This window comes from Lycium ferocissimum, chromosome 8 (assembly GCF_029784015.1).
Source record: "Lycium ferocissimum isolate CSIRO_LF1 chromosome 8, AGI_CSIRO_Lferr_CH_V1, whole genome shotgun sequence".
Lineage (NCBI taxonomy): Eukaryota > Viridiplantae > Streptophyta > Magnoliopsida > Solanales > Solanaceae > Lycium > Lycium ferocissimum.
Window position 1 is genome coordinate 60,853,411 of NC_081349.1, and position 14,442 is coordinate 60,867,852.

Genomic DNA, 14,442 nt, shown 5'->3' on the forward strand with positions numbered 1-14,442 from the left:
ATCTAGCTAGGCCAGTTTTAGTAGTTACTATTCATATTACAGTCTAAGGAAGTAGTGAACTTGAATTAGAGTGCAACATCCTTCTTCAATCTAGTTCCCTTTCATTGTATGTTTTGAATCTGAAGTTAGGCATCATGGATTTATCCATATTTAGCAATCTTTTTCCTGTAGGTGTGAGCTCCTGGAAATTTTTAACTTCTAATATACCTGCACAATTGAACACACTGTTAGCTAAAAAATCTACCATTGTATTGCCCTCCCTCAGAATATGGAAAAATTGGACTTATCCTCTCTTTCTCCAAACTTTAGTCTTTTGCACCTCGATACTAACTTTCCAAGGAGTTTCCCAGTCTCCTTGAATGATGTTCACCATGGCTAGAGAGTCAGTTTCCATGATCACAGGTACTACATGGTTATTAACACAACATTGCGTACCATCATGAATTGCGCTTTTCGCACATATATTTGTCAGTTGCTTAATCTTCTAGCAAAGAAAGATAAATCAGATCACCTCTTTCATCTGTAATAAAAAATGTTGCTGAACTTTGGCCTGGATTACCCCTTGATGCACTATCAGTATTACATTTATACCGCCCTGCACTTGGGCATCTCGATTGTACCATTTGACTTCCTGATCTAGGATTGAGTCCTTCTAAAAGCTGTACCATCTGAGGCCAAGTATGTGGAACATTCTTCAACCATGGATATAGGCTACTTATCAGGTTGTGAATGTTCTGATTGATGCAATAGATGGCTTTACTCTTACTCATTTGTGCTCCATTCATCAGTGCATTTCTTCTCTTTCACAACTGCCAACAGATGAATGATGGCATTGCTTCAAAATCTTGTTTTAACTTAATTGCACACTTCATATTCCACCATTTTACCACTGCTTGATGTAACTGTATTAGAGGGTCTATGATACCTGCTGCTGTGGTATAGTACTGCCACACTTCTGCTGCACAATTACCAGTTAAGAAAAGATGTTGCATTGTTTCCTCTGACTGTGAATTTAGACAACATCTGCATCTTGATACAATGGAAATATTCATTCTTTTGAGTACATCATCCACTGGGATTTTAGCTTTCCACATCCTCCATAAAAAGAATGAAATTTTGAATGGCACTCCTTTGCTCCATATTCTTTGATAGTTCAACGACTCTTGCTCCTGCTGCCTCATTAAGTTCCATGCACTGCCCACTGTAAATTTACCAGAATTAGTTGAGTTCCACCATGGTACATCTGCATCTGTTGACTTCCCCATTATGCTCAGTTCAGACTTAACATGATTCACCACCTGCTTTGGTAACACTACATTCATCTTTTGTAAGTCCCAACCTTCTGAGTCCATGAGTTCAGCCACCTCTTCTAAATTGTGATCTGAGCTTGAAACCTCTCTAAGAGGCCCCAACCTAGTCCAGTTATCTTCCCAGCTATCACATGAACCACTTCTAGGTTCCCACCAAATAAAGTGATCCATTTGATCCCTGGCTTCCAACATTTTTTTCCACACTTGTGAACCACCCTTCCATTGTACCTTTGTTGGTTTAAGCTTCTTACAGTATTTATTCCACAGAAAAGTAGACCATAAGGAGTTTGAAGTCCTAAATCTCCACCATAGCTTAGCAAACAAAGCTTTAGAAATATCAAACAAGGACCTAAATCCTAGTCCACCCTCAGCTTTAGGCATGCAAATCTTCTTCCATGATACCCAGTGTTTGCTTTTATCCTCTTTCTTATTACTCTAGAAAAACCTAGCAAAGATCCTATGCAGTTCATTTAGAGTGTATTTAGTAGGTACTATAGCAGATAGCACATACACTGGCACACTTTGAAGAACACTCTCTATCAACACAAATTTTTACCACCATATGACAAAGAACTTGCCCTTCCAACTCGCAATTTATCCTTCACTTTCTTGATGAGATCTTGGTAGTAGACTTTCTTCTTTCTAGCATGAAAAATGGGACACCCTAAGTAGTTGAAAGGGAATTGTCCCTTTGTGAAACCTGTCACAATTCGCACATTTTGCATCATTCTATCTGCCACTTTATGGTACATGTAGAAGGCACTTTTTTCAATATTAATCAGTTGACCAGATATAGCTTCATAGTCTCTGAGAATATCCATGACCATCTTTAAGGAATTCCTCTCAGCAGATGCAAATATTATGGTATCATCTACATATGCAAGATGATTGATGTTGGCACTCCATTTAGGTAATCCATACCCCCACATACAGACTGTTATCATGCAATGAGTTCAGTGCCCTTGAAAGCACTTCTGCTATCAATATAAACAAGGCTGGTGACAAAGGATCACCTTGTTTGACTCCCCTTGTGGAGTGAAAGAAACCTCTAGCTTTGCCATTAAACAAAATTGAATACCAGTTTTTTGCTATCAGTCTCCATATCTTATCAATGAACCCTTCTGAAAATCCCATCTGATTTAGCACTTTTGTCAAAAAACTCCAGGAAACTCTATCATATGCCTTTGCCATATCTAGCTTTAGGACCAAATTAGCTGGTTTGCCCCTCTTCCTAATATCTGTGACAATTTCTTGTGTGAGCAAAACATTTTCAATTATACTCCTACCCTTCACAAAACCAGCCTGATGAGGAGAGATTAGAGTAGGAAGGACCTTCTCTAACCTGTCATGCAGAACTCTGGATAAGACTTTATTAATGAAGTTACTCAGACTTATTGGCTTAAATCTGAATAACTTTGTACCATCTCTTTTTTAGGAATCAGAACCACATTAGTGTCACGACCCGACTAGGGCCATGACGGGCACCCGAGGCTAACCACTGAGCATCACTCATTCTATTACTCATCTGCTTTCATTCATATCGCTTATGCTCATAATCATAGAAAACTATTTTCATTTTAAACATATTCGCTTTATATACGTGAGCCATTCGGCTATCATATCTATATACATATACATATGATGAAAAACTGTGAGACCTTACTACCCACAACTGCGCATCTACGAGCCTCTACTAGAGTACTAGACATATGGACGGGACAGGACCCCGTCATGCCCAAACATGAATATATACATATGTACCAAAAGAATAATCAATGGCACCTCCGGAAAAGTGGAGTGCTCTCAAATCAGCTAGTATCTCCTACGGGTCTAGATCGCCTCCCTGTCTACCCGTGGGCATGAACACAGCGTCAAATAAAATGGACGTCAGTACGAACATTGTACTGAGTATGTAAGGCATAAACAATAATGAAACATCAATGAAATGAGGAGGCATCAAATGAGGAGCAATCTGTAACTGACTGTGAATCATGAAAGAAATAATGCATGCTGGCTTACTTTCATAATCATCATCATATCATGTATGCATAAATGTATAAGCTGCCCGACCATATAGGTACGGTGTGATAATCATTAACATTAGCCTGCGTCCAGGCCTCCCGCGTCCGGAGTACTATCTCATGCCGCGCACTAGTGGTGTCTGCCCATGCCATCTGGCCATAGTGTATACGCTGCTCGCCTTGGCGGTGACTGCCCGGCCATATAGGCGCGGTGTAATATCATCATCATGTGCTCCTCATAATATGCTCATCATAATATACTTATCATAATGCATGCATGGAAACTCAAAGATAGTTAAACTTTATCGGGGTGACATAAGGTCGTGAACCCCCGATTCCATTATGGAGCATTCATAAACATTCTGCCCCACCTTGAAGGAACGAGCATAAGGCAAGTGTATATAATGATCAACATCAATAGATTATAGATAGCATCGTTAGCTTGATAGGAACATCATATCATGGACTCTAGGATCTTAAGACTCAAGCTTATCATCATCATTATCTTACTCATAGTATATCTCTTATCTCATATGGCTATTCATGAACAAGGACTCTTAGTTTTCTTGAGGATAGGAGATTCAGGAAGAAAGAGGAAATTCATGCCATAAGATTCATGCCTTAGAAAGAAAGGACTAGCCTCACATACCTTCGTCGTTTAACTAAACTATCGCTTGCTTGTCCTCCTTTAATGCACACGTTCTACCTTCAAGAGAATTCGTATCGACATTAGCTAAACAATTACAAGAACGTGCTTCCTAAAGCTAGAGAAAATTGGACAGCATTTCCTTTGTTTATACTACTTCCTCCATATTCCACATCAACTCCCAAACATTCATAACAACAATTACAATATCATAAACAACAATCATCGTTCATTTGCATTATCCACATTTTACAAATTCACTTCAATTCTCCATAATCATGGTCATAATTCACTATCGCGTTCTTTCACATATAATACTTATTCCATGTTCTAAATTTCATTCATAACCTACTTACAATCACAACATATCCATTTTCATGATTCATTCCAACTACCACTCAACAATGACACTATTCCCACATTTATGACCCATTTTCTATATTCTTCTACAATCCAAGTGTTTCAACTTTCCAACACCTCAAATAACATGGAAAGATCATAAAACTTACCTTAGATATTGTAGGAACAAGCCTTGAGTGGAATACTCTTCTTGCACCCAAAACCCTAGTTCACTTCCCTTGAAATTTCTTGGCTTGAATGAACTTTAATGTGTTTCACACTCTTGATTTTTGTTGGTTTGATGAAGTTGATCATCAATTTCCTTTGAATTCTTGTGGATGAAGTATATGGAACCTTCTAGAGGTCTTGAGAGAGATGAAGAAATGTGGGAAATGATATTAATGAAATGAGATCACACTTATATAATCAGAACTTACTTAGCTCGTCGGGACTTCCACGGACACTTATACGGTCCGTGGAACATTTCACGGCCCGTATAAGTGGTCGTAGGTCACCACTGGCCAGACATCATCTCTGATGGGTGTTATGCGGCCCTTTATATGGACCGTATAATGTTATACGGACCGTATAAGTCGGTCGTATAACTCCTTCTCCCAGAAATGTTCTCCGTCATTCGTTTGATCTCCAATCCTTATGGAACCTTCTTAACACTTGTTTAACACTTCAACATCAATCTAAGGGACATTATAACTCTTTCCCAAAGCATCATTAGAATGTCATTAACTCGATACTCGTAATTCTTGTCCGACACACAACATATGACTTGCTTTCCCTAACAACTTTCTTCTCTTACCTCCAATGTCTTGGAAATCTTAATTAGGACCATTAAAGGCTATTTCTTACTTATAAAAACATCTTATACGACATGCCTTTCGTTAGTCTATTCACCGTACGCTAACGGGAAATTTTTTGAGGTGTAACATTCTTCCCCCCTTTTGGAACATTCGTCCTCGAATGTTAAGTCATCGGGAATTCTATAAAAATTTCGCCAGAGTTTCCCCTCTAATAAGGCACTACCATCCTGTCACAACAACCCATAATAACAATGCCTCACAGGGCCATAACACAATAGCAATATAAATTGGCCACACACGACCCATATGCATAAAAAGAAGACATACATACCTCATAACCTCGACGTCTCATCATGGATCCCTTCCGGGGGCTGAAACAAGTGTGGATATGTGGACTTCATCTTCTCTTCCACCTCCCAAGTCATCTCTTCTCGATTGTTATTTCGCCACAAGACTTTAACGGAGGCCACTTCCTTGTTCCGAAGTCTTCGTACTTGCCTGTCTAATATGGCAATGGGCACTTCTTCATAAACTAACTTTTTCGTCACTTGGACATCATCTATTGGCACAATCTTTGTAGGATCTCCAACACATTTGCGGAGCATTGAGACATGGAAAACTGGATGGACCAATTCAAGTTCTGAAGGTAAGTTCAATTCATAAGCTACTTGTCCCACCTTGCAGATAATCTTATAGGGTCCGATATATCGAGGACTTAACTTTCCTTTCTTGCCAAATCTCATCACACCTTTCATTGGCGATACCTTCAAAAATACCAAATCATCAACTTGAAATTTTAAATCTCGCCGGCGGTTGTCCGCATAAGATTTTTGGCGACTTTGGACTGTCAACAATCGATCTCGGATTACCTTGACTTTTTCTACTGCTTGTTGAATCAACTCAGGGCCTATTAGTTGTACTTCTCCGATTTCAAACCATCCAATTGGGGACCTGCACTTCCTTCCATATAACGCTTCATACGGAGCCATTTGGATACTGGAATGGTAGCTATTGTTGTATGCAAACTCAATAAGGGGTAAATGGTCATCCTAGCTACCACCAAAATCTAAAACACATTCTCGTAGCATATCCTCCAAGGTATGAATGGTACGCTCGGCTTATCCATCGATTTGCGGATGAAATGCCGTGCTAAGCTTTACTTGAGTACCCAAACCTTCTTGGAAAGATTTCTAGAAATTAGCTGTAAATTGCGCTCTTCTGTCTGTAATAATGGATATCGGAATACCATGGAGTCACACAATCTCCTTAAGATATAATCTTGCATAATCTTCTGCTGAGTATGTGGTTCTGACTGGAAGAAAATGAGCTACTTTCGTCAATCTATCCACAATCACCCATATGGAGTCATACTTGCCTCGGGAACGGGGTAATCCCACAATAAAATCCATATTGATCACTTTCCATTTTCATGTAGGAATTTTCATCGCTTGCAATAATCCTCCTGGCTTTTGATGTTCTATCTTCACTTGCTGGGAATTTGGACATTGAGCTACAAATTCTGCTATATCTCTCTTCATGCCCTCCCACCAATATATCAGCTTGAGATCATGGTACATCTTTCTCGTTCCTAGATGAATAGAATACCGAGAATAATGAGCTTCTTCTAGAATCCGACGACGCAATTCTGCAACATTCGGAACACATAGCCTGCCTCGGTATCTAAGAATTCCATCCATTGAAATTTCAAATGGAGACTTCTCTTTTGCATGACATGTGTCTCTATAGCGACTCAACTGAGGATCTTCATATTGCCGCTCTTTTACTTCCATGTTCAAGGACGAAACTGTGGGATCATTGACACTAACTCCTGCACCACCTGACTCAATTAGAGGTACTCCAAGGCTAGCTAGTTGGTGGAGCTCATGAATCAATTCTTTCTTCTCCGAGGGAACTTCACATAGACTTCCTATTGATCGGCGGCTAAGCGCATCGGCTACTACATTTGCTTTCCCGGGGTGGTATAAAATATTCACATCATAGTCTTTCAATAATTCTAACTACCATCTTTGCCGCAGATTTAACTCCTTCTGTTTGAAAATGTATTGGAGACTCTTGTGATCTGTATAGATATCAACATGCACACCATACAAGTAATGTCTCCACATCTTTAACGCATGAATCACTGCAGCCAATTCGAGATCATGAGTTGGGTAGTTCTTTTTATGTTTTCGCAGCTGCCTCGAAGCATAAGCAATGACTTACCATGCTGCATCAATACATATCCTAACCCAACACCAGAAGCATCACAATACACTACATAACTATCTGGCCCTTCTGGAAGTGTTAAGACTGGAGCTGAAGTCAATCTGTCCTTCAACTCTTGGAAACTGTGTTCACAAGCATCATTCCACTGAAACTTAGCTGACTTCTGAGTTAGCTTCGTCAATGGGGCTAAAATAGATGAAAAGCCCTCTACGAACCTTCTATAATAACCTGCCAATCCCAAAAAACTACGAACTTCTGTAGGCGTCGTAGGCCTTGGCCAAGTCTTCACAGCTTCAATTTTCTGAGTATCCACTCTAATGCCATTATCTGAAATAACGTGACCCAAGAATGTCACATAATTCAACCAAAACTCACACTTTGAAAATTTTGCATATAATTTCCGAGTTCGAAGAATTCCAAGAACGATACGTAAATGGTCTGCATGTTCTGATTTTGTGCGAGAGTACACCAGAATATCATCAATGAATACTATTACGAATAGATCCAAGAGAGGCCTGAATACATTATTCATCAAATTCATGAACACTGCTGGGGCATTAGTCAACCCAAATGACATCACCCGAAATTCATAATGGCCATATCTCGTTCTGAAGGCTGTTTTGGGAATATCTTCTTCTCTGACTCTCACTTGATGGTAACCCGACCTCAAGTCTATTTTAGAGAACCACTTGACACCCTGTAATTGATCAAACAAATCATCAATCCTGGGGAGAGGATATTTGTTCTTTATCGTCACCTTATTCAACTGCCTGTAATCAATGCACATTCATAAGGAGCCATCTTTCTTTCTCACAAATAAGACTGGTGCTCCCCACGGAGATGCACTGGGTCTAATAAACCCCTTCTCGAGCAAATCTTTCAACTGTGCCTTTAACTCTTTCAATTCTACCGGTGCCATTCGATAAGGAGGAATAGAAATAGGCTTAGTGTCCGGCAACACATCAATGGCGAAATCAATTTCTCTTTCTGGAGGAAGGCCTAGAAGTTCATCTGGGAATACATCTAGAAATTCATTCACCACCGGAACGGATTGGAACGTTGGCGACTCTGCTTCGGTATCATGAACTCGGACTAAGTGATAAATATAGCCCTTAGCTATCATCTTTCTTGCCTTAAGGTAGGAAATAAACCTACCTCTTGGAGATGCTATATTACCCTTCCATTCAAGCACGGGCTCTCCCGAAAATTGAAATCGAACTACTTTCATCCGGCAATCAACATTATCATAGCATGAGGCCAACCAATCCATATCCATAATCACATTGAAATCTAACATTTCCATCTCAACTAAATCAACTTTAGTTTGGCGGTCACATATCACAATTATACAATCTTGGTATACTTGTCTAGCTATCACGGGATCACCAACCGGAGTGGATACCTCAAAAGGTTTAATTGGCTCGGGTCTCACCCCAATACGACCAAAGAACATATGGAGTAATATAAGATAGGGTAGAACCCGGATCTATCAATGCATACACATCATGAGAAAATACGGACAATGTACCTGTAACCACATCCGGGAGGACTCAAGATCCTCGTCGTCCGGCTAAAGCATATATGCGGGGCTGTGTGGCACCTGAAGTAGATACTCCCCTCGGCCTCTCACCTCGGCCCGCCGGAATCCGAGAGGTCCGCTCTACCGGCGCACCGAAGAAGAACCGTACGCCGATCCCGTGGGCTAGACCCCAACTCTACCACTCATCGACGGCAATCTCACATCATGTGCCCAACTTGGCCACGCTGTGCATAGCAAGCATCCGAACCCCGGCGACACCGTCCGAATGTAATCTACCGCACCGACCGCATCGCGGTACCGGAGGTCTTCTCTCGGCTATAATCTCCCCCAACCGAGAACCCGGGGCCCTCGAACTCGACCATCCCGAACGGAAGGAGCGATCAAATCTCCTACCTGCAAATCGGGGAGGTGCACTCGTCACCGACTGGCCCGAGTGTCTAGAATATACCTGCCTTGATCCCCCTCTATAATTACTGCCAGTGCCTATAGATCGGGCCCTCTTGCTTTGCCCTCTATCCATATCACGATCACCCCTTTGCGGATGTTGTTGTCCTTCTAGATTCTGGGCATGGGCTTGGATGCGAGAAATATCCATCCCATCTTGCAACAAAGCCGTCAAACAATCCTTGAATAAATGTGGCCCTAAGCCACGCACAAATCTATGTACCCGATCTCCCATGTCAGCCATCATAGTCGGAGCATACCTAGCCAAGGAATTAAATTGAAGGCTATACTCCCGGGCACTTATATTTCCTTGTTTCAAATTTAAAAATATATCGGCTCTAGCTCGGTGGACCTCGGGTGGCAAATAGTGGCTAATAAAAGCATCTACGAATTCTTGCCAAACGGGAGGAGGCGCATTCTCTCTTCTTGATGCTATCCAATTGTTATACCATAAGACCGCCACATCCCAGAGTCTATATGATGTCAACTCCACAGATTCAGTCTCGGAGGCATGAATAATCTTTAATGTCCTCAACATCTCGTCTATAAAGCCTTGCGAATCTTCATCCGGGTTTGACCTAAAGAACTCCGGAGGGTTCAAACTCATAAAATTACGGGCTCTGGGACTAGGGACGACAGATCATTTGGGCCCGCATTCTGCCGTTGTGCCTGAGCGGCAACTAACTGTGTCAGTAGATGAATAGCTTCGGTCACTTGTTGACCCGAAATAGCCGGTGGAGGAACTAGAGGCATAGGAGCTGGAGCTGAAGCCCCTTCTTGTTCTTTTATCATAGGCGGGATGGAAGAAGCATTAGATGGAGCCTCGTTATGTGATTCACCCTCATCTACGTTCATTGGCGGCTCTCTTTCTGCCCGCCTTTTCATCGTAGTCTTGCCCTTCTGGGAGGCTTTAGCTTTTCCTTTTGGCGGCATTTCTGAAATCATAGCAAACTATTAGGGAGGATAAAATCTTATACACGGCTCTATCGCACGATCTCATAAGAAGAAAAATGGTCATTTTTCCTAAATGCCCTGTAGCCTCTTGTTTATTAGCGTGGCGCGTAACACACTATAAACAAGACTCTACTAGACACGGCTCGTGGACACTTCCTAGGACTGAACTGCTCTGATACCACTTTTGTCACAACCCGACTAGGGCCATGACGGGTACCCGGGGCTAACCACCGAGCACCACTCATTCTATTACTAATCTGCTTTTATTCATATCGCTTATGCTCATAATCGTAGAAATTTTTTTTTCATTTGAAACATATTCACTTTATATACGTGAGCCCTTCGGCTATCAAAATAATATACATATCTATATACATATACATATGATGAAAAACTGTGAGACCATACTACCCACAACTGCGCATCTACGAGCCTCTACTAGAGTACTAGACATATGGACGGGATAGAGACCCGTCATGGCCAAATATGAATATATACATATGTACCAAAAGAATAATCAATGGCACCTCCAAAAAAGTGGAGTGCTCTCAAATCAGCTAGTATCTCCTACGGGTCCGGATCGTCTCCCTATTTACCTGTGGGCATGAACACAGCGTCCAAAGAAAACGGACGTCAGTACGAACATTGTACTGAGTATGTAAGGCATAAACAATAATGAAACATCAATGAAATAAGGAGGCATCAAAAAGGAGCAATCAGAATCGATCGTGAATCATGAAAGAAATAATGCATGCTGGCTTACTTTCATAATCATCATCATATCATGTATGCATAAGTGTATAAGCTGCCCGATCATATAGGTACGGTGTGATAATCATTAATATTAGCCTGCGTCCAGGCCTCCCGCGTCCGGAGTACCATCTCATGCCGCCCACTAGTGGTGTCTGCCCATGCCATCTGGCCATGGTGTATACGCTGCCCGCCTTGGCGGTGACTGCCCAAGCCATATAGGTGCGGGGTAATATCATCATCATGTGCTCACCATAATATGCTCATAATAATATACTTATCATAATGCATGCATGGAAACTCAAAGACAGTTAAACTTTATCGGGGTGACATAAGGTCGTGAACCCCCGATTCCATTATGGAGCATTCATAAACATTCTGCCTCACCTTGAAGGAACGAGCATAAGGTGAGTGTATATAATGATCAACATCAATAGATTATAGATAGCATCGTTAGCTTGATAGGAACATCATATCATGGACTCTAGGATCTTAAGACTCAAGCTTATTACCATCATTATCTTACTCATAGTATATCTCTTATCTCATATGGCTATTCATGAACAAGGACTCTTAGTTTCCTTGAGGATAGGAGATTCAGGAAGAAAGAAGAAATTCTTGCCATAAGATTCATGCCTTAGAAAGAAAGGACGAGCCTCACAGACCTTCGTCGTTTAACTAAACTATCGCTTGCTTGTCCTCCTTTAATGCACATGTTCTACTTTCAAGAGAATTCGTATCGACATTAGCTAAACAATTACAAGAACGTGCTTCCTAAAGCTAGAGAAAATTGGGCAGCATTTCCTTTGTTTATACTACTTCCTCCATATTCCACATCAACTCCCAAACATTCATAACAACAATTACAATATCATAAACAACAATCGTCGTTCATTTGCATTATCCACATTTTACAAATTCACCTCAATTCTCCATAATCATGGTCATAATTCACTATCGCGTTCTTTTACATATAATACTTATTCCATGTTCTAAATGTCATTCATAACCTACTTACAATCACAACATATCCATTTTTATGATTCATTCCAACTACCACTCAACAATGACACTATTCTCACATTTATGACCCATTTTCTATATTCTCCTACAATCCAAGTGTTTCAACTTTCCAACACCTCAAATAACATGGAAAGATCATAAAACTTAGTGCACCCAAAACCCTAGTTCACTTCCCTTGAAATTTCTTGGCTTGAATGAATTTTAATGTGTTTCACACTCTTGATTTTTGTTGGTTTGATGAATTTGATCATCAATTTCCTTTGAATTCTTGTGGATGAAGTATATGGAACCTTCTAGAGGTCTTGAGAGAGATGAAGAAATGTGGGAAATGATATTAATGAAGTGAGATCACACTTATATAATCCGAACTTACTCAGTTCGTCGGGACTTCCACGTATACTTATACGGTCCGTGGAACATTTCACGGCCCGTATAAGTGGTCGTGGTTCACCACTGGCTAGACATCATCTCTGCTGGGTGTTATACGGCCCCTTATACGGACCGTATAATGTTATACGGACCGTATAAGTCGGTCGTATAACTCCTTCTCCCAGAAATGTTCTCCGTCGTTCGTTTGATCTCCAATCCTTATGGAACCTTCTTAACACTTGTTTAACACTTCAACATCAATCTAAGGGACGTTATAACTCTTTCCCAAAGCATCATTAGAATGTCATTAACTCGATACTCGTAATTCTTGCCCAACATACAGCATATGACTTGCTTTCCCTAACAATTTTCTTCTCTTACCTCGAATGTCTTGGAAGTCTTAATTAGGACCATTAAAGGTTATTTCTTACTTATCAAAACATCGTATACGTCATGCCCTTCGTTTATCTATTCACTGTACGCTAACGGGAAATTTTTCGAGGTGTAACAATTAGTATGTGTGATTGACTTTGGAAGAGTATCACCTTGGAAAAAGGCAAGTACCATCCTAATCACATCTGCTTCTACAATAGACCAATAAACTTGATAGAATAAAACTGAGAAGCCATCTGGTCCACTAGCACTAGAACCACTGAGGTTGAACACAGCTGCTTTCACTTCCTCATTAGAAGGAACCTTACATAACATTTCGTTACTCTCCTGATCCAGCAAGTATGGAATATGTTGTAGAATATCCTCATTTGTATGGCCCATTTCCTCCTGAGTAAACTGTTTGTGATAAAACTTTACTGCTTCATTTGCCATTTCCTCTTTATTATCTAATCAGTTGCCATTAAGATCTTGAATTCTCTGGATTTGTAGCCTTTTCCTCCTTCCCTTCACCAGATTATGAAAAAATCTGGTGTTTCTATCACCCTCCACAAACCAATCAATACCTGACTTTTGTCTCCAATATTCCTCCTCATAGTGTAAGTATTGTTTGAGTTCAGCTTGGGATTGTTGAAGCACACTTCTGTTCCCACTACTAGGACATTCTTCAAACAAATTCTCCTTAATTCTAACTATTTCCTCCCTGATGATTAGTTGCTTGAAGATATCACCATAAGTAGCTCTACTCCATTGAGATAACACCCCTTTCATATGCTTCAACTTCAGCTTGAAACTGATAAAAGGGTCTTCATGCATCCAAGTAGGCTAATTCTGCTGAACTGTGTGAAGGAATGATTCATGTTCCACCCAAAACTTGAGAAATTTAAAAGGTCTGTATTGATTCTGAGTGTCTTCCCCATAAGCGCATAAGAGTGGAGCATGGTCTGATCCAGTTCTTGCTAAGTGTTCCACCTCCATATGACTAAACCAGCTTTGTAACTCTGTATTCACCAGCATTCTATCTAATCTTTTAAAGATACAGTTATTAGATGCTCTCCCATTCCACCAAGTGAAAGGGCTGCCCTTGAACTGAATTTTCTCCAATTCACAAGAGTTGAAACAAAAAGCAAAATCTTCAATATCTTGAGCAAGAACAGGTATCCCTCCAATTTTCTCTTCCTCATTCAACACCACATTGAAGTCTCCCCCTATCATCCAAGGAAGTGACATACCATTTGCCAAACTATAAATGTTATCCCATAGTTGCAATCTCTCCACCTCACTACATTTGGCAAAAACTAAGATAGTAACCAAAGTTTTACCAAAGATCTTGAAAGAGTAATTTTAGAGAAATCTGTTGCTCACTATTTGAAAGAACTTCCACCTCTATATTGTCTGCTACAAAAAACAAGATCTTTCTGTTACAATTAGCTCCAGCTTGACTCATTCTCAGTCTTCTCCTATAAAGCTGAAAAGCCTAACATGCCGGAATGGTTCTATAAGAGCCACAGGAAAAATTTATGATGTCTATGAAGCATTTGAACTCTTTGAAAAGCCTTTTGAGTCCTCACCGACCTCGATATTCCAAATTAATGACTTTATCATCATTTAAAGT

The 14,442-nt window shown here is 40.5% G+C and overlaps 2 protein-coding genes across 2 annotated transcripts; both read right to left on the reverse strand.

The window, feature by feature from the left end:
- Positions 1-803: 803 nt before the first annotated feature.
- On the reverse strand, positions 804-13,262 carry LOC132066519 (uncharacterized). Its single transcript, XM_059459821.1, has 4 exons — positions 12,967-13,262; positions 2,246-2,652; positions 1,889-2,181; positions 804-1,745 (listed from the first exon to the last, which is right to left on the reverse strand). Exons 1-4 carry the CDS (start codon positions 13,260-13,262, stop codon positions 804-806), a joined length of 1,938 nt encoding a protein of 645 aa, XP_059315804.1.
- A 390-nt stretch (positions 13,263-13,652) lies between these two features.
- Positions 13,653-14,274, reverse strand: LOC132066520 (uncharacterized). Its single transcript, XM_059459822.1, has 2 exons — positions 14,193-14,274; positions 13,653-14,125 (listed from the first exon to the last, which is right to left on the reverse strand). Exons 1-2 carry the CDS (start codon positions 14,272-14,274, stop codon positions 13,653-13,655), a joined length of 555 nt encoding a protein of 184 aa, XP_059315805.1.
- Between the last annotated feature and the right edge of the window lie 168 nt (positions 14,275-14,442).

Bases quoted from the DNA above. Each gene is read 5' to 3' on its own strand.
- LOC132066519 (XM_059459821.1), bottom strand. From the start codon at position 13,262: ATGGCAAATGAAGCAGTAAAGTTTTATCACAAACAGTTTACTCAGGAG. The intron at 2,182-2,245 runs GTCTGTATGTGG...TTGCATATGTAG, and splicing joins GAACTCATTGCATGATAACA to ATGATACCATAATATTTGCA. The intron at 1,746-1,888 runs GCAAGTTCTTTG...AGGTTTTTCTAG, and splicing joins ATAAATTGCGAGTTGGAAGG to AGTAATAAGAAAGAGGATAA.
- LOC132066520 (XM_059459822.1), bottom strand. From the start codon at position 14,274: ATGAGTCAAGCTGGAGCTAATTGTAACAGAAAGATCTTGTTTTTTGTA. The intron at 14,126-14,192 runs GTGAGCAACAGA...TTACTATCTTAG, and splicing joins GGTGGAAGTTCTTTCAAATA to TTTTTGCCAAATGTAGTGAG.